General features: G+C 50.8%; 1 protein-coding gene across 1 annotated transcript; it reads left to right on the top strand.

Annotated features, from left to right (window-relative positions):
- Window positions 1-663: 663 nt before the first annotated feature.
- LOC112109988 (soluble scavenger receptor cysteine-rich domain-containing protein SSC5D-like) lies at window positions 664-18,443 on the top strand (the record flags this gene model as incomplete). Its single annotated transcript, XM_026663214.1, has 3 exons — window positions 664-993; window positions 6,178-6,507; window positions 18,114-18,443. Coding segments are annotated over 3 exons (990 nt in total), but the record flags the coding sequence as incomplete, so codon positions are not given.
- Between the last annotated feature and the right edge of the window lie 1,429 nt (window positions 18,444-19,872).

The following is a 19,872-nucleotide window of genomic DNA, read 5'->3' as shown; positions in this document are numbered from 1 at the left end:
ACAACAACATTTCACTACCCTTGCATTGAAGTACTACAGTGATTTGTATCCCAGTACTAGCCAACAAAGCTCTGTAGGCTGGATACCTAGGCAGAGTGGGTGTGTTCTTGTAAACACAATCTGGTCCTGAAGCCTTTTCTAAGGGGGATGGACTCTGGGTGACGGTTTCAGGGAGCTATGGAGCCAACACATGTAAATTCGATGCTGATGTCAGGCTAAGGCAACAACTAATGACACGGGTGACTGTGTTCAGCTCCCAGTCACCAAGATGCTAATGCCAGCGTCTGCCCCACAGCACTGCACAGTATCGCACTGGAGCGGATACCAGCGCCAGGAGTGTCGGTGTAAATCTGCTCCCCAGGAGGTTCCTGCCAGCCGTGCGGGGGGTGATCTTTTTAAGTGCTGTAGTGGGAGCAGTAGGTCAGACTGCAATACAGTCTGCCTAATTTGATGACAGCCTAACTAGGTGAGAGCTGGCTGGGAGGGGAGTGGACAAACTTCAACATTGCCCAATGTTTAGGCTGGTCAGTGGTGGGGAGCCCTTGACAGGCAGTGGCAGAGACCGATCAGATTCGTCTGCAGGAGGTGCTAAGTTCCCCAGCCACACGAGAGATCAGATGCACAGGAACCTCCCTGCGTGTTTATTCTCTTGGGTGTTTGCAGAGGCTGCCATCTCAGAAGTGGCTCAGCTCCGACTGGTGAACAGCAGGAGTCACTGCGCTGGGAGAGTCGAGGTGCTTCGCAACCAGCTGTGGGGAACCGTGTGTGATGACAGCTGGGACTTACAGGATGCCGGAGTTGTGTGCAGGCAGCTGGGCTGTGGGACGGCGTTATCAGCCCCAAGAGGGGCTCGATTTGGGAAAGGATCTGACCATATCTGGCTGGATAACGTGAACTGCACAGGGACAGAAGTTGCCCTCTCCGATTGCAGTGCTCGGCCTTGGGGAGTGAATAACTGTACCCACAGAGAAGATGCCAGTGTTGTGTGCTCAGGTAACTTGCATCCATTACGTCACTGTGGGTGGTGCAGGGATCGGGCTGGGAAGCTTTCAGCACAGACCCAGCTCTCCTGTCTGAGTCTGCGCTGACCCCAGTGCCCCAGCATGGCGCTAAGGGCCTGTATTGCAGGTAGGGGGGTGTCAGTTGGGGGTGCTCTCCATTTGCAGTTGTGCTGGCCCTAATACACCAGTGTGGTGCCATGGGCCTCTAACATGAGGAAGCCTTGTCTGTGCCCACTGGCGGCAGCTCCTCGCCTTCCTCGGCCACAGGCAACACAAGCCATTCTCTCTAGGCCTTGTGGAGGGGGTGACCGCTGTCGAGGTTGGCAATATGCACGCTTCACCCCTCAGCCCTCCGAGTGTCCTCCTGCAGCACCTAGTCCGTGTCTCCCTGGGCATTCACACCAGTCACAGATCTACTGCTCCCAAAGGACCACAGTCCCAAGGTGACCAGCTCCACCTCCCATCTCTGCCCCAATCAACACACAGCTCCAGATTCCTTCACAGTCACACCAAGGAGAAGTGATTTCACAGAGTGTAGAGATTTGAGGGGTAGCCAGGAGAAGGGTTGGAAAGAAATGGTTCCATGGCCAACAAAATCATACTAGGCTGACTAGAGCGTAGACTCATTAAACAAGATACTTTTCTGTCTGGTAGAGCAACACTCACTCCACAGTCCTTCCAGGGTTTTACTCCAGGCTTGGCTGTGATCTCCTTTTCCTGAGACAAATGCTGACAGTCGCCTCCTGGGTGAAAGGGAGCTCTTGTCCCCTCTCCTCTTTCTTTGTAGGTACAGACCATTGTTTCTTCCCAGAGGAGGTCTCTGTTCGGAGACTTGTGCTGAGGATCCTTTGTCTTTGTAAATTCTCAGGCCCCTACTGGGCCCAGACAGTGAATATAGCCTGTCTCCATGGCTGTGTTGTATGTGCTGATTGGCTCTATGGAAGGGATTGCCATGGTGCAGGTGAAAAGCTTCACTTCAACACTTCTAGAGCATCATCTTCTATATTTTACATCTCTCTTCAACTATGTCCCATAGAAACATCTTGCTCCCATTAGATGGACCAGCAGGCTGCTGGCTTTTGGTAGAGGCATCACATGACACCTTTGGTGAGCTATTGTGCATATATCTCACCCAGGGGATCCTTGTATAACTCTAGGCATCCCTGTGCCCTCTGCCAGTTGGCGTTGTGAAGCAAGGTGATTCTTTCCCCCAAGAATCAGGCAGCACAGACAATACTGAAGAGGTTTATTCACAGCACCGAAAAGACTCATAAATAGATTCAAAAGTATGATGTTTCAGTGAGCAGTTATATAAATTTTCTTATTATTCCATTTGTATTTATTGTGTACTTACAGAGAGAAACATTGTTTCAGCAAAAGAGAGGGAGGGAAAGAACACTTAACATGATAATGACGGGAACAGAAGATACGCATAGAAACCATCCTGATTACATCAATTATTTATGACTACCCTGAAGGGGAAGGGGTGGGGTGGGGTGGGGATAGGGATGAATGTTCACAGATATCTGGAGAGCAGCGGAGGGTTTGTACTGGTCTTTCTTACTGAGAGGCCAAGTTACAGGGTGGACATCTGACCATTTAAGTTATCAAGTGTTTACAGCTGCCACTGTCCTTGGGCCTGCTTGTTAGTTACCTGGGTTTCTGCCTCAGCTGCTAACTGAATTTTTAACTCTTGCCTAACAGCGTCTACTTATCTCTGGGCCAGACTCCTCTGTGGCACAATGGGGACCTGGGTAACTGCAGCTTCCACTGGTCGGATTTGGTGTCAACGGAGCCTGCAGCTGCTCACTCAAACTAAAAATCCAGGGCCAATTTCTCAAGAGTCTGGTTCCTAATCACTGTGTTCCGGCAGATTTGCATTTCAGGGAATTAGTCCTGAAGTTGTAACTTCCCCAGGAGCTGGACACAGGAGACACAATTCTTCCTCACTTCCGGCCCTACAAAGCCTACATATTTCCTTGTCCTGTTTCTCAGCTGCCCTGTCCTACCCCAGAAGTGGCTGCATGTCAGTGGGGGGGTCTTCTTTTTTGTTTCAAAGTAGCTGCCGTGTTAGTCTGTATCCGCAAAAAGAACAGGAGTATTGTGGCACCTTAGAGACTAACAAATTTATTTTAGCATAAGCTTTTGTGGGCTACAGCTCACTTCTTCGGATTGTCACAAGTCGATATCTATGTAACCCTTCTGCTAGTGGCATCGGAAGCGACCATGGCCGGGTTCAATATCTAGGGGTTCCTTTCCAGCAATATAAAACAGATCCGGCTTGAGCACCCACCCAGTAACCTGGGACAAGTACACATCTACCCCATGGGTGCTTCTACGAGGCAAAGCTTCCTCTCTTGCAAGCACAGAATATTTTTTAATAAAAGGAGGGAAGTCCCCCGGCATTAACTTGGGGAAAAGCAACAAACAGGATTTATAAACATAAAACCATGAGCAAAACACCTCCCCCAGAGTATTTTGGTCAGTGTCTTTTGCCTGAGGTTCTTGAGTCCAGCAACCAAAAGTTCCTTTAAAGTGCTGCTCCCTTCTCCCTCCACCACACCTCACTCATAGTGGTTGTGCTTGGTTAGTAAAGACACAGAGTTCAGAGGTGCACCTATTTGAGTTCAGCTCCCACCATGGGGGCTGGGAGGAGAGTGCCTGGCTCGCCTTGCTGTCTGGGTCCTTGCTCTGGTGGCAGCTGCCCTGCCAGCCACTCACTACTCGGCTCGCCCTCACCTTCTGCTGCCCCCGGCCTCTCTACTGTGACCTCTGTAGGTCGCTCTGTTGAGGCTCCACCCAGCTCTCAGTGACTGCCAGCTCTTAGTTGGGAAACCTCAGTGCTGAAGCAGGCTGAGCAGAAACACTGTCTCACAGCAGGTGATTTCAGCTCTAGTTATCACTGAAACCAAAAAGACTCCTAATGGAGCCTTTATTAGCTCTATCTTTGAAGAGTGGTGAGGGGCATATTAAACCATTTCTAGACGTCTTACACAGAGCCCACACCCCTCAGCAGGAGCACCCATCTCCACCCCCTCTCACTCTTGATAGGAGTCTGGTGTCTGTCTACCCATCAGAGTTGGCAGCAACAAGGGCCGGGGTCAGTATTTAGGGGTTCCATTTCAATAACACAACACAAAACCGGCTCAAGCCCCCACCCAGCAACCTGGGACAATTACATACCATCCCCCTGGGCGCCTCTAAGAGGCAATGCTTCCCCTCTTGCAAGCACAGAGTCTGAGTGTAGCAAAAGCCTTTTAATAAAGGAGGGAAACATTATCCTGCATTATGTTGGGGAAACTCCAGTAACAAGATTCCTAACACAAACCATGAGCAAAAAACCCTCTCCCAAGTAAGGTTGGCAGTCTCCTTTTCCCCTCAGGATCTTAAGTCCAGCAAACCAACAGTCATCCCTCCCACAGTTTCTGACCTTGGTCAGTGCAGCCCCAGAGTGGTTCGTGAGTCCCGCAACCCAACAGCCACCGCTCCCACTGTTTTTGTCCTTGGTCAGTGCAGCCCCCCAGAGTTCAGAAGTTCATCTGCAGAGTTTACTTCCCCTTGCGTTGGTGGAAGTGGGGGTAGAATGGGGGGGCATCTTGCATGCTCTGCTGCTCGGATTGACGGCTGATTGCCATGCCTTTCTGTGGGGTTCTCCTGCAATCTTCACCGCCAGCTGCTCCGCTTCGCCAGCCGCCCTGCTATCCGCTCCACCAGCTGCACCTCTCCACTATCCGCTCCACTCCGCCAGCCACCCTGCTATCTGCGCCACCAGCTGTGCCTCTCCACTAGCCAGCCTGCTAGCCACTTGCCAACTTCTCTTCAGTCCCCCCACTTAACACAGCTCTCAGTGACTGCAGCTCTTAGTGATTTTAGCTGGTAATAGGGGAGCCTCAGTGCTGGTGCACCACTAGCCCAAATTAGGTTGAATGCTTAGAACCAGGTATCAGTGATTTCAGCTCTGTAGCATGTAAGAAGACTTCTAATGAAGCCAAAATTAGCTTTGTTGTTACACAAAGGAGAGAGAAGTAAGAGTGGTGTTCAGGGCCCTCAGAAGGGGCCCACACTACCAAATACACATACCTATCACAGCCTTTCTCAATTCACTGGGTTTTGGAACCCATGTCCCTTGCCTAGCGAGTGCTAATCAGTTGAGGGTGAGTCCCTCCATCATACAACCCCAAGTACAGTACTACTGTCCTTGATTCACATAACCTGAATAACAAGACTTCATTACTCCTGCCCCAATAACAAAGAGACTGGGGATCCCACAGCAGCCAAAGTGACCATTTGGGCAAGCAGTCCATCATGCTAGGCAAGGGTGGGTGTGCCCTGAAGTCCTCACCACCAGATGTCAGGGTAGAGCCCATTCTGACTCTGTTTACATCTGAGCCCCCTGGTTAGTGAGTTCAGTTCAGTTGTGGGTGACCCTCTCGGTCCGCGCAGGCTAAGCACAGTTCTGCTGCCCTTTACTCAGACAATCAGGACAACAACATTTCACTCCCCCTGCATTCAAGTACTACAGTGATTGTAACCCAGCATCAGCCAACACAGCTCTGTCTGCTGGATACCTAGGCAGAGTGGCTGTGTTCTGTAAATACTATCTGCTCCTGAAGCCTTTGCCCCTCCCCAGCTCATCACTAGCTGTCAGGGGAGAGCTGTCAGTGTGACGGTTTCAGGGAGCTATGGAGCCAACACATGTAAATTCGATGCTGATGTCAGGCTAAGGCAACCACTAATGACACGGGTGACTGTGTTCAGCTCCCAGTCACCAAGATGCTTATCCCAGTGTCTGCCCTGCAGCACTGCAGAGTATCCCACCGGAGCAAATACAAGCACCAGGAGTCAGGGTGTAAATCTGCTCCTCAGGAGGTTCCTGCCACCAGTGCGGGGGGTGATCTTTATAAGTGCTCAAATGGGAGCAGTAGGTCAGACTGCCATCCAGTCTGCCTAATTAGGTGACAGCCTAACTAGGTGACAGCTGGCTGGGAGGGGAGTGGACAAACATCATCATTGCCCAAGTTATTAGCCTGGTCAGTGGTGGGGAGCCCTTGATTGGCAGTGGCTGTGTGCAGAGACTGGTCAAATCCGTCGGCGGGAGGTGCTACGTTCCCCAGTGACATAAGAGATCAGATGTACAGGAACCTCCCTGACTGTTTATTGCCTTGGGTATTTGCAGACTCTGGCATATCAGAAGTGGCTCAGCTCCGACTGGTGAACAGCCCAAGTCGCTGCGCTGGGAGAGTCGAGGTGCTTCACAACCAGCTCTGGGGAACCGTGTGTGATGACAGCTGGGACTTACAGGATGCCGGAGTCGTGTGCAGGCAGCTGGGCTGTGGGACGGCGTTATCAGCCCCAGGTGGGGCTCACTTTGGGCAAGGATCTGACCGTATCTGGCTGGATGACGTCAACTGCACAGGGACAGAAGGTGCCCTCTCCGATTGCAGGGCTCGGCCTTGGGGAGACAATAACTGTAACCACAGAGAAGATGCCGGTGTTGTGTGCTCAGGTAACTTGCATCCATCACATCACTGTGGGTGGTGCAGGGATCGGGCTGGGAATCTTTCAGGAGAGACCCAGCTCGCCTGTCTGAGTCAGTGCTGACCCCAGTGCCCCAGCATGGTGGTAAGGGCCTGTACTGTAAGGAGCCATTTTGGGTTCACAGTAAGTGTCTCTCCTCCCATGGTATCAGTGCTGACCCCATTTCCCCACACAGTTCTACATGCCTGTGCTCCAGGGAGCGGGATGGGGGATCAGGAGGGGGTGCTGTCCCCTCTAAGTCAGTGCTAGGCCAGTGCCCCAGCACTCCACTTAGGGTCTGTGCTGCAGGGAGCAGTTCGTGTTCCTCTGTGAAAGACCCTCCCAGCTACAGCACAATGGGGCGCTGGGTAACTGTAGATCCCATTTGTGTGATTTGGGGTTGAATGGATCCTGCAGCCACTCAAGGATACCTTTATGATGTGTGGGGTTCCTATCTATGTCACTCTGGGTGATTTACATCTCAGCTAATTACCCATAAAGTTGTAATATACCCCACTGTTGTGACTGGAGACAGGGTTCTTCCTAACTACCTCTCCTACACAGCTTATGAGTTTCTGTGCCCTGTCTCTCTGTTCCACCCCACAGGGTGGCTGCATGGTAGTGGTGGGGAGTAGGGCTGTCAAGTTATTAAAAAGATAATCATGATTAATTGTGAGATAAAAACATTATCATTATTAATTGTACAATTAATCGCATCTTTACAGAATAATAGAATACTATTTATTTCAATTTTTCGAGATGTTTTCTACATTTTCAAATATATTGATTTCAATTACAACAAAGAATACAAAGTGTACAGTGCTCACTTTATATTTATTTTTGATTACACATATTTGCACTGTAAAAAAGAAACAAAACAAATATTATTTTCAGTTCACCTCATACAAGTACTGTAGTGCAATCTCTTTATCAGGAATGTTGAACTTAAAAATGTAGAATGATTTACAAATAATAACTGCAATCAAAAATAAAACAATGTAAAATTTTAGATCCTACAAGTCCACTCAGTCCTACATCTCATTCAGCCAATCGCTCAGACAGAGAAATTTGTTTACCTTTGCAGGAAATAATGCTGCTTGCTTCCTGTTTACAATGTTACCTGAAAGTGAGAACAGGCATTCACATGGCACTGTTGTAGCTGGTGTAGCAAAATATTTATGTGCCAGATGCGGTAAAAATTCATTTGTCCCTTCACGCTTCGATCACCATTCCAGAGAACATGCATCCATGCTGATGATGGGTTCTGCTCACTAACGATCCAAAGCAGCGCAGACCGAAAAATGTTCTTTTTCATCATCTGAGTCAGATGCCAACAGTAGAAGGTTGATTTTCTTTTTTAGTGGTTCAGGTTCTGTAGTTTCCACATTGGAGTGTTGCTCTTTTAAGACTTCTGAAAGCATGCTCCACACCTTGTCCCTCTCAGATTTTGAAATGCACTTCAGATTCTTAAACCTTGGGTTGAGTGCTGTAACTAGTTTTAGAAATCTCATATTGGTTCTGTGACGTTCCCCTCTGGTGTTATCTGGACTGGTGATCTGCTAGGTCACTCCAATCCTTGTCTGTGGGAGCCAGCCTTTCCCTGCTCTACTGTGAGAACCCCCACTTCTGGGCTGTTCACACACAGCCTCTGACATGTAAGCTGCTCCTTGGATTGTGCAACCAAATGACACTAGCCAATATTGCCAGTCCCAGACCCAACCTGAGGAACCTCCTTCTTGCACTCTCCAGTTATGCCCGCTGGACGCTGCAAGCTTATATGAGTTCGTCAATTTAACAAAGAAATTGGGATGTACCAGGCTTGTTATCCCAAGGGAATTCTCTGACATGCTTCAAACCAAACACGCTGCTTCAGGTTGAACAAACAAACTGAGTTATTAACTATGAAGATAGATTTTAAGTGATTATAAGTCAAAACAGAACAAGTCGTATTTTGTCAGATTAAATGAAAGCAAAACACAGTAAAATCTGTTTTTTCCATCACTTCGCCAACAGGAAAGCTCTATAAATCGGTGTTTCTGATCTTAATTGAAATGCCCGTTTATAGTCCGGTTGGCGTGATGCCGGCAAGGTGCTGGGGTTCAGGAGGGGGTGTGGAGCGTGGGCTCTAGGAGGGACTTTGGGTGTGGGAGGGGTCTCAGTATGCGGGAGGAGGTGCGATGTGTAAGATCCATGTGCAGCTCACCTTGGATGACTCTCCGTAAGCGGTGACCTGTCCTGAGCTCTGGCTACTCCTAAGCAGAAGCATGCCAGGTGGCTCTGCATTTTGCCCCCCCATGCCAGCTGCACAGCTCCTATTGACTGGCAACCATGGCCAATGGGAGCTGCGGGGGTGGCACGTGCTGGCGGATATAGTGCACCAAGCCGCCTGCCGCGCCTCCACCTAGGAGGAGCCAGGACAAGTTGCTGCTTGCGGCGAGCCACCTGAGGTGAGTGCCCCCGGATCTGGCAGCCTGCACTCGATACCGTGCCCTAACTGCCTGCCCCGAGCCCCCTCCTGCACCCAAACGTCCTCCCAGAGCCCGTACTCCACACCCCCTCATGTGCCCCAACTCCCAGCCCCACACTCCCTCCTGAACCCAAACTCCCTCCCTCTTAGTTAACCAGCATTTTTCATTTACCGGCACCCCCCGTTTCCCCAACATGCCGGATAAAACAACTTTAACTGTAATAATATAAAGTGAGAACTATACACATCGTATTCTGTGTTGTAATTGAAATCAATATATTTGAAAACATAGAAAATATGCAAAATATTTAATAAATTGCAATTGATATTCTATTGTTTAACAGTGTGATTAAAACTGCGATTAGTGATCAATTTTTTTAATCATGATTTTTTTTTGAGTTAATCGCGTAAGTTAACCGTGATTAATTGACAGGGAGTGAACCCCTAACAGGCTTTTGCAGAGGCTGTTGAAACCCATCAGTGGGAGTTGCTATGTTCTTCTTTGCATGATTTCTCATGTTCATACCAATAGGTGTGCGCGCATGCACGATCATCGGAAGGTTTTTCCCTAGCGGTACCCATCGGGTTGGCTGTGGAAACCCCTGGAGTGGCGTCTTCATAGTGGTGTATATAGTTCCCTGCAGACCTGCCATGTGCTCAGTTCCTTCTTACTGCCAGTGATGGTCGTTGGAGCAGCTGAGTCTTTTGCATTCGCAAGTGCCTACCTAGTGGTTAGGGTGACCAGATGTCCCGATTTTATAGGGACAGTCCCGATTTTGGGGTCTTTTTCTTATACAGGCTCCTATTACCCCCCATCCCCCTCCCGATTTTTCACACTTGCTGTCTGGTCACCCTACTAGTGGTTCCCTTTTTTTAGTTGTAGATAGTTAATAGTTAGTTATATAGTAGTTTCTAGTAAGTTGGACTCACTTTGGGGGGCTTTCCCCCCACCCCAGTTTCCCCAGGCACCTGGGCATGCCTCGGTCACAGGGGTTTAAGGAGTGCGAGAGGTGTGCGAAACCTATGCCCACAAACGATCCACACGCTCCTTGTCTCAAGTGCCTAGGAGACGGTATCAGACAGACAAGTGCCCAATTTGCAGGAGCTTCAGACCCAGGACTAAGAGAGAGCGGGACTATCATTGAAAGCTCCTCCTGATGGAGTCAGCTACCGCACCCAGCCGGCACTGGAAATGGCACTGCATCATCGGTGCGCAGCCACCCGGCCTTGGTGTGGGATGTCCCGGCAGCAGGAAAGGACTCCTCCAAGGAGCACCAGCACTGCTGCCCTACTCGTAAGGCCAGTGCTACCAGGCGGCATCCTGGAGTCGGACCCAATGGTGGACATCCTTTCCCTGGACTGTCCATCTAGGGTGCCCTTGCCCCTGAGAAGAACGATCCAGAATACTACTAGGATGCTCTGGCAGATTCCGGCCTCAATACCACCCACTGCTAAAGGGGTGGAGAGATGCTATTTTTTGCCAAAGAAAGGGTACAAACACCTTTTCACCCACTCCCAACCGGGGATTCTGGTGGTCTTTGCGGCAAATCATAAGAAGCGACAGGGGCAGCCAGGTCCCACCCCAAAGTCACAGGATGCTAAGAAGCTGGACATTTTCGGCCGAAAGGTCTACTCGACCGGGGGGCTCCAGCTTCGAATGGCCAACCAGCAAGCGGTACTCAGCTGCTTCCAATTCCTGGAGCTTGTTAGCAAAATTCCAGGAGTTACTCCCAGCTGACTCTCACAAGGAGTTTAGCGCGCTCCTCGAGGAGGGCAGAGTGGTCTCGAGAACATCCCTCCAGGCCACGTTAAATGAGGCAGACTCAGCGGCTTGGACTATGGCCACCGCTATTACAAGGAGGTGCAGCGTGTGGCTGAAGGTGTCTGGGATACCATGTGAAGTCGAGAACACGATCCAGGACCTCCTCTTTAACCGTGCAGACCTGTTTGCCCAAAATATGGATTCTTGCCTGCACAACCTTAAGGATTCGAAGTGACTTTAAAACCTTTGGGGATCCACACCCCTGCACCCCAAAGAAAGCCATTTAAGCCTCAGCCCCCATCTCACTTCTACTCTGGGCCTCCGAGGCAAGACTCGTCCAGGAGACGGGTCAGGAATAACAGGAGACGCCCGCCACAGTCCTCCTCAGGCCAAGGCCAGGGTTTGGCCGAACAGCCCCCAGGCCCGAAGCCAAACTTTTGAAGAGGCGCCCGAGGATGGAGCATCAGTATTGAATTTGGATCCTTACCCTCCCTTTGTGAATTGATTCTCCCGCTTCTACCGTGCTTGGTCCCAGATCACTTCAGATCACTGGTCCTGAGCACAGTACGGATGGGATATTTTATCCAATTCTGTTCCCTCCTGCCCTCCCACCCCCTTTCCCCATTTCTCTTCAGGGACCCTTGTCATGAACGACTCCTCTTGCAGGAGGTGCAATCACTCCTCGCTTTAGGGGCAATAGAGGAGGTTCCTCAGGAGTTCAGGGGCAAGAGGTTCTACTCCCGCTATTTCCTCATCCCCAAGGCCAAGGGTGGGCTCCAGCCTATCCTGGATCTGTGAGACCTCAACATATTCATGAGGAAAGTGAAGTTTCACATGGTCTCTCTGGCTCCCATCATTCCTTCCCTGGATCCAGGGGACTGGTACGCCGCACTCGACTTGAAAGATGTGTACTTTCATATCTCCATTATCCTGGCCCACAGACATTTTCTTCGATTTGTGGTCAGTGGCCAGCACTACCAGTTCAGGGTGGTCCTGTTTGGGTTCTTGGCGGCCCCCCGGGTATTCACAAAGTGTATGGCGATCATTGCAGCCTTCCTCCACAAACGTCAGGTGCAAGTATTCTCTTACCTGGACGACTGGCTCATCACGGCTGAGTCGCAAGCACAGGCTGCAGAGCATGTGTCTCTGGCTTGGGCCACATTCCACAGGCTGGGCCTCATATTGAATGTGCCCAAATCCACACTAGCCCCGACGCAGAGAATAGAATTCATAGGAGCTCTCTTGGGCTCAACACAGGCCAGGGCGTTCCTGACCAAGCTGCGCTTCCAAGCACTCATGGACATTATCGAAAACCTTCACCGATTCCGCACAACCACGGCCAGAAATTACATGAAACTGTTGGGGCATATGGCGGCCTGCAAATACATGATAAAGAACACCAGGTTACGCCTTCGCTCCCTCCAGCTGTGGTTGGCATGAGTACACAGGCCAAGCAGGGACCCAATGGACAGGATACTTACCCTCCCCACTCGCATTCTTGAGTCTCTCCACTAGTGGCTGCAGTCACAAGTGGTCTGTGTGGGAGTACCCTTTGCCAAACCTCAACCTACGCTATTGCTAGTCACGGACGCCTAGGCGCTCAGTTGGGGAGCGCACCTGGGCAATATCAGAACCCAAGGCCTATGGTCCCATGCAGAATTATCGCTGCATATCAATGTAAGGGAGCTGAGGGCGGTTCCTCTGGCATGCCAAGAGTTCCAGGGCCCCCTTCAGGGCGCATGTGTTTTGGTGCTGACAGACAACACTGCAGCGATGCTCTATATAAACAAATAGGGTAGTGCTTGGAACTCTCCCCGAGCTAGGAAGCCCTCGAGCTGTGGGACTTTTGCATGGCTCACTCGATGCACCTAGAGGTGTTGCATCTTCCGGGAGCACAAAACAAGCTAGCCGATTGCCTCAGCCGCTTGTTTCACAGTCACCTCAGGCCAGACATCGCACACTCAATTTTTCATAGACCTCTACGAGATGTGGAGCAACAGGAAGTGCCAGCGATTCTGCTCTTTCCTGAACCACAGCCCAGGCTGAATTGCAGACGCCTTTCATCTTTCATGGGCAAGTCACCTGCTGTACACAGAGTCCTCCTTAAGACTTGCTGGGACAGAGCTTCAATTATCCTCATAGCGCCAGTGTGGCCCCGCCAGCACTGGTTCACCATGCTGATGAACCTCTCAGTGGACAGACTAGTAGCCCTTCCTGTGTGCCTGAGCCTCATCACACAGGACCACAGCCACCTACAACACCCCAACCTGGAGTTCCTCCACCTCATGGCGCGGAAATTCTTTGGCTGAACCCTCTTGAGCTTCAGTGTTCGGACCCAGTGAGGAGGTCCTGCTGGGAAGTAGGCAACCCTCCACTCGTGCCACGTACCTGGCAAAATGGAAGTTCTTCTCCATCTGGTCTCTTCAGCTAGCAACCACAGCTAGCGCCAATTCCCCTTGTTTTGGTTACCTGTTATACCTCCAGCTGCAGGGGTTGGCAATATCATCTTGCAGGGTACACCTGGCTGCCATTTTGGCCTTCCACCTGCGGGCAGCGGGTAGGTCAGTCTTCGGCAATCCCATGGTGGGCTGGTTTCTCAAGGACTTGGACAGACTTTATGCCCAGGTACAATGGCCCATTCCCCAGTGGGACTTCAACCTGGTCCTGTCCACACTCATGGGGCCCCGTTTCAAGCCCATGACGACCTGCCCTCTGTCCTACGTTTCCTGGAAGGTGGCCTTTCTGGTGGCCAAAACCTCGGCCAGAAGGGTATCCCACTTCTGAGCGCTGACTTCCGAGCCCCCCTATATGGTCTTTTATAAAGACAAGGTGCAGCTACGCCCTCACCCTGCGTTTCTGCCAAAGGTAGTCTCCCAGTTTCATGTGAACCAGGACATATTTTTACCTGTGTTCTTTCCTAAGCCACATATCAGTAACAGAGGGTGCATGTTCCATTCTCTGGATGTCAGGCATCCCCTAGCATTCTATACTGAGCGCACAAAGCCATTTCGTAAGTCACCACAGTTCTTTATTGCAATCGCAGAAAGGATGAAGGGGCTTCTGATCTCGTCCCAGCGCATTTCATCATGGATCACGTCCTGTATCAGGACTTGCTACGACCTGACTAAAATTCCAGCCCCTTCGCTTACGGTGCACTCTACGAGAGCGCAGACATGGTCCACAGCATTCCTGGCACAGGTCCCTATCAAGGAAATATGCAAGGCAGCAATGTGGTCCTCTGTCCACACCTTCACGTCACACTACACCATTACCCAACAGGCAAGGGACGATGCAGCCTTTGGCAGGGCAGTCCTGCATTCCTCAACCAAGTGAACTCCAACCCCTCCCCAAGGGAAACTGCTTGGGAGTCACCTATTGGAATGCACATGAACAATCACTTGAAGAGAAAAACGGTTATCTACCTCTCGTAACTGTTGTTCTTCAAAATGTGTTGCTCATGTCCATTCCAAAACCATCTGCCTTCCCTCTATTGGAGTAGTCTGGCAAGAAGGAACCGAGCAGGCAGCGGGTCGGCCGGGACCTATACACACCGCCATGAATGTGCCACTCCAGGGGTCTCCACAGCCTACCCGACGGGTACTGCTAGGGGAAAAAACCTTGGGGATAAAATCATATCACACTGACTACAGCCTAGCCTCATTGAACAAGATACTTTTCTGTCTGGTAGAGCAACGCTAATGCCACAGTCCTTCCAGGGTTTTAGTCCAGGCTTGGCTGTGATCTCCTGTTCCTGAGAAAAATGCTGTCAACCACCTCCTGGGTGAAAGGGACCTCTTGTCCCCTCTCCTCTTTCTTTGTAGGTACAGGCCATTGTCTCTTCCCAGAGGAGGTCCCTCTTTAAAGACTTGTGTTGAGGGTCCTTTGTCTTTGTAAATTCTCAGGCTCCCACTGGGCCCAGACAGTGAATATAGCCTGTCTCCACGGCTGTGCTTTCTTCTATGTGCTGATTGGCTCAGCCGAAGGGATTCCCATGGTGCAGGTGACAAGCTTCACTTCAACACCTCTGGATCCTCATATTCTACATTTTACATCTCTCTTCAACTATGTCCCATACAAACATCTTGCCCCCGTTACTTTGACAAGCAGTCTGTTGGCTCTTGGCAGAGACCTCACAACCCACCTTTGGTGAACTATTGTGCATATAGCTCACCCAGGTGATCCCTGTATAACTCTAGGCATTCCTGTGCCCTCTGCCAGTTGGCGTCTATTTCTAGGCCAGACTCCTCTGTGGCACAATAGGGACCTGGGTAACTGCAGCTTCCACTGGCTGGATTTGGTGTCAATGGAGTCTGCAGCCGCTCATTCAAACTAAAAATCCAGGGCCAATTTCTCAAGAGTCCGGTTCCTAATCACTGTGTTCCGGCAGATTTGCATTTCAGGGAATTAGTCCTGAAATTGTAACTTCCCCAAGAGCTGGACATAAGAGAGACAATTATTCCTCACTTCCTGTACTACACAGCCTACATATTTCCCTGTCCTGTTTCTCAGCTGCCCTGTCCTACCCCAGAAGTGGCTGCATGTCAGTGGGAGGAGTCTTCTTCTTTTGTGTATTTCACAAGTTGATATCTATGTAACCCTTCTGCCAGTGATGTTGGAAGTGACCAGGGCCGGTTTCAATAACTAGAGGTTCCTTTTCAGCAATATAACACAGATCCAGCTTGAGCATCCACCCAATAACCTGATACAATTACACAAAATCCACTGGGTGTTTCTACGAGGCAAAGTTTCCCCTCTTGGAAGCACAGAATCTCAGTGCAGAAAAGGAACTTTTTAATAAAAGGAGGAAAGGTCCCCAACATTAACTTGGGAAAATGCCAGAAACAGGATTTATAAACATAAAACCATGAGCAAAACACCTCCCCAAGAGAATGTTGGTCAGTGTCTTTTGCCTCAGGTTCTTGAGTCCAGCAACTAAATTTCCTTTAAGGTGCCCGTCCCTTCTTTCTCCACCACACCCCACTCACAGTGATTGTCCTTTGTTAGTGAAGACCCAGAGTTCAGAGGTGCAGCTGTGTGAATTTAGCTCCCACCATGGGTGCGGGGAGGAGAGCACCTGGCTTGGTCTGCTGTCTGGGTGCTTGCTCTGGTGGCAGCTGCCCTGCCAGCCACTCACCACTCTGCTGGCCCTCACCTTCTGCTGCCCCCGGCCTCTCTACTGTGACCTCTACAGGTCTCTCTCTTGAGGCTCCACCCAGCTCTCAGAGACTGTGAGCTCTTAGAGGGGAACCCTCACTCACAGCAGGTGATTTCCACTCTAGTGATCACTTAAACCAAAATGACTCCTAATGGAGCCTTCATTAACTCTATCTTTGAAGAGTGGTGAGGGGCAGATTAAACGATGCCTAGACCTCTTACACAGTACGCACACACCTCAGCAGGAACATCCATCTCCACCTCCTCTCATTCTTGATAGGGGGTCTGGTGTCTGAGCCCCCTGGTTAGTGAGTTCCGTTCAGTTCAGAGTGACCACCTCAGTCAGGGCAGGCTCAGTTCTGCTGCCTTTTACTCACGACAACTACATTTTACTACTCCTGCATTGAAGTACTACAGTGATTTGTAACCCAGCACCTGCCAACACAGCTCTGTCTGCTGGATACCTGGGCAGAGTGAATGTGTTCTTGAAGCCTTTTCCCCTCCCCAGCTCATCACTAGCTGTCAGGGGAGAACTCATTCCAAACTTGCTTACCTCTACCTCAGGTGTGGGCAAACTTTTTGGCCCAAGGGCCACATCTGGGTGGCTCAGGGAAGGGGGTTGGGGTGTAGGAGGTGGTGTAGAGTGTGGGAGGGGGCTTAGAGCAGGGGGTTGGGGTGCTGGAAGGGTGTGGGGTGCGACAGGGCTTAGGGCAGGGGTTCAGAGTGCAGGAGGCGTGCGAGGTGCGGCGGGGGTTGGGGTGCAGGCAGGGTGAGATGGGGGTTCAGGGTACAGGCTCAGGCTGGGGGTTGCTTAGCTGGAGCAGCTGCAGGGCATCAGCAGCGAGCGCCAGGGCCAGGGCCGGCTCCCTGCTTACCCTGGCTCCACGCCGCGTCGCACTGCTCCCGGAAGTAGCCGGCACCACGTCCCTGCGGAGCCTGGGGGAGGGCAGAGGGCTCCACGTGCTGCCCTCGGCTGCGTGTAGCTCCTCCGATGCTCCCATTGGCCGCGATTCCCTGTTCCTGGCCAATGGGAGCTGCGGGGTGTGGCGCTACAGGCAAGGGCAGCGCGTGGAGCCATCTGTCCCCCACCCTGCCCCCAGGGGCTGCAGGCACGTGGTGCCGACGGCTTCCGGGAGTGGTGCAGGGCCAATGGCGCCAAAGGGGTGGTAATCCCATGGACCAGATCCAAAGCCCAGACAGGCCAGATCCGACCTGCGGGCTGTAGTTTTCCCACCCCTGCCATCTGACTGTGAATCCTCAAGGTCCAGACTTCTAACGGGGCTCTCCTCCACCATGTGTGACTGTCTGTATTGCTGCCCCACAGGCACACTGAGAAGATCAGGCTAAGCCAAATTTTTGCACTGCAGCAATTCCTCTGGCCAGTCTAGTCAGGGGCCCATTAACCCTCATCCAAGATCTACGTCCCAGGCTGTAAATGGGCAGATACAAGTTAGGGCTTCTGAAAATGCGTCAGCACGCCAGTCTCTGTATCCCAAAGTTCCTGCCCCTCTGTGAGGACACAGGTGTCAGCCCAGCTATGTAATCATTCATCTGAGACTGTTACTGGGCTGGCAGTACTAGAGACGAGTGCAGCAATGTTACCAAGTCAGTCCTGGCAAGTCAGGAAGACCTGCAGGGACAAGTGTTTGCTTCAGGAGGGAGTCGTTCTGCTTGAAGGAAGTGTGCATTGCCTCTGCACGGGCAGTTCTAGGGGGATGGACACTGGGTGATCTTTTCAGGGAGCGATGGAATTCGATGCTGATGTCAGGCTAAGGCAACCACTAATGACACGGGTGACTGTGTTCAGCTCCCAATCACCAAGATGCTTATCCCAGCATCTGCCCCACGGTACTGCACAGTATCACACTGGAGCGAATACCAGCGCCAGGAGTGAGGGTGTAAATCTGCTCCCCAGGAGGTTCCTGCCAGCAGTGCGGGGGATAATCTTTTTTAGTGCTCTAGTGGGAGCAGTGGGTCAGACTGCCGTCCAGTCCGCCTAATTAGGTGACAGCCTAGCTAGGTGAGAGCTGGCTGGGAGAGCAGTGGAGAAACTTCAACATTACCCAAGTGATTAGCCTGGTCAGTGGTGGGCAGACTCTGAAAGGCAGTTGCTCTGTGCAGAGACTGGACAGAGGTACTACATTCCCAAGCGACACGAGAGATAAGATGCACAGGAACCTCCCTGAGTGTTTATTCCCTTGGGTGTTTGCAGATGCTGGCATCTCAGAAGTAGCTCAGCTCCAACTGGTGAACGGCCCAAGTCGCTGCGCTGGGAGGGTTGAGGTGCTTCACAACCAGCAGTGGGGAACCGTGTGTGATGACAGCTGGGACTTACAGGATGCTGGAGTCATATGCAGGCAGCTGGGCTGTGGGACGGCGTTATCAGCCCCAGGAGGGGCTCGATTTGGGCGAGGGTCAGACCGTATCTGGCTGGATAACGTCAACTGCAAAGGAACAGAAGTTGCCCTCTCCAACTGCAGGGCTCGGCCTTGGGGAGAGAATGACTGTACCCATGGAGAAGATGCCGGTGTTGCGTGCTCAGGTAACTTGCATCCATCACGTCACTGTGGGTGGTGCAGGGATCGAGCTGGGAAGCTTTCAGGAGAGACCCAGCTCTCCTGTCTGAGTCAGTGCTGACCCCAGTGCCCCAGCATGGCGCTAAGGGCCTGTACTGTAGGGAACTGTTTCGGGGTCACAGTAAGTGTCGCTTTTCCCATGGTATCAGTGCTCACTCCATTTTCCCCACACAGTTCTATGTGCCTGTGCTGCAGGGAGCAGGATGGGGGCTCAGTAGGGGGTGCTCTCCCCTCAAAGTCAGGGGTGGGCCAGTGCCCCAGCACAACACTTAGTGTCTGTGTTACAGGGAGCAGTACATGTGCCTCTGTGAGAGACCCTCCCGGCTACAGCACAATGGGGTGTGGGTAACCATACATCCCATTTGTGGTATTTGGGGTTTACTGGATCATGCAGCCACTCAAGGATCCCTTTATGAAGTGTGGGGTTCCTATCCACGTCACTCCGGGTGATTTACATCTCAGCTAATTACCCCTGGACCTATAAAATGCCCCACTGTTGTGACAGGAGACAGGGTTCTTCCTCACTTCCTCTCGTACACGACTTATCAGTTTCTGTGCCCTGTCTCTCATCTACCCTGTTCCATGCTACAGGTGGCTGCATGGTAGTGCTGGGGAGTAGGGCTGTGAAGTTATTAAAAAGTTAATCGTGATTAATTGTGAGATAAAAAAATTAATCTTGATTAATCGCATAATTTATTGCACCTTTACACAATAATAGAGTACCATTTATTTCATTTTTTGGGATGTTTCCTAAATTTTCATATACATTTATTTCAATTACAACACAGAATTCAAACTGTACAGTGCTCACTTTATATTTATTTTTGATTACACGTCTTTGCACTGTAAAAAAGAAACAAAATAAATATTATTTTCAGTTCACCTCATACAAGTACTGTAGTGCAATCTCTTTATCAGGAAAGTTGAGCTTACAAATGTAGAATTATTTACAAATAATAACTACAATCAAAGATAAAACAATGTAAAATTTTAGCTCCTACAAGTCCCCTGAGTCCTACAGCTTGTTCATCCAGTCGCTCAGACAGACAAATTTATAAACAAGATGCAAGCAGCATTATCTCCTGCAAAGGTAAACAATGTTACCTGAAAGTGAGAGAATGCATTCACATGGCACTCTTGTAGCTGGTGTAGCAAAGTATTTATGTGCCAGATGTGATAAAAATGCATATGTCCCTTCATGCTTCGACTACCATTCCAGAGAACATGCGTCCATGCTGATGATGGATTCTGCCCGATAACGATCCAAGCAGTGCAGACCGACAAATGTCCATTTTCATCATCTGAGTCAGATGCCACCAGCAGAAGGTTGATTTTCTTTTTTGGTGGTTCAGGTTCTGTAGTTTCCGCACTGGAGTGTTGCTCTTTTAAGACTTC

This window comes from Terrapene carolina, unplaced genomic scaffold, assembly GCF_002925995.2.
Source record: "Terrapene carolina triunguis isolate 2854851 unplaced genomic scaffold, T_m_triunguis-2.0 Scaffold32871, whole genome shotgun sequence".
NCBI classification, from domain to species: Eukaryota; Metazoa; Chordata; order Testudines; family Emydidae; genus Terrapene; species Terrapene triunguis.
Note: the sequence above shows the minus strand (reverse complement) of the source record. Positions and strands in the feature narration are given on the sequence as shown.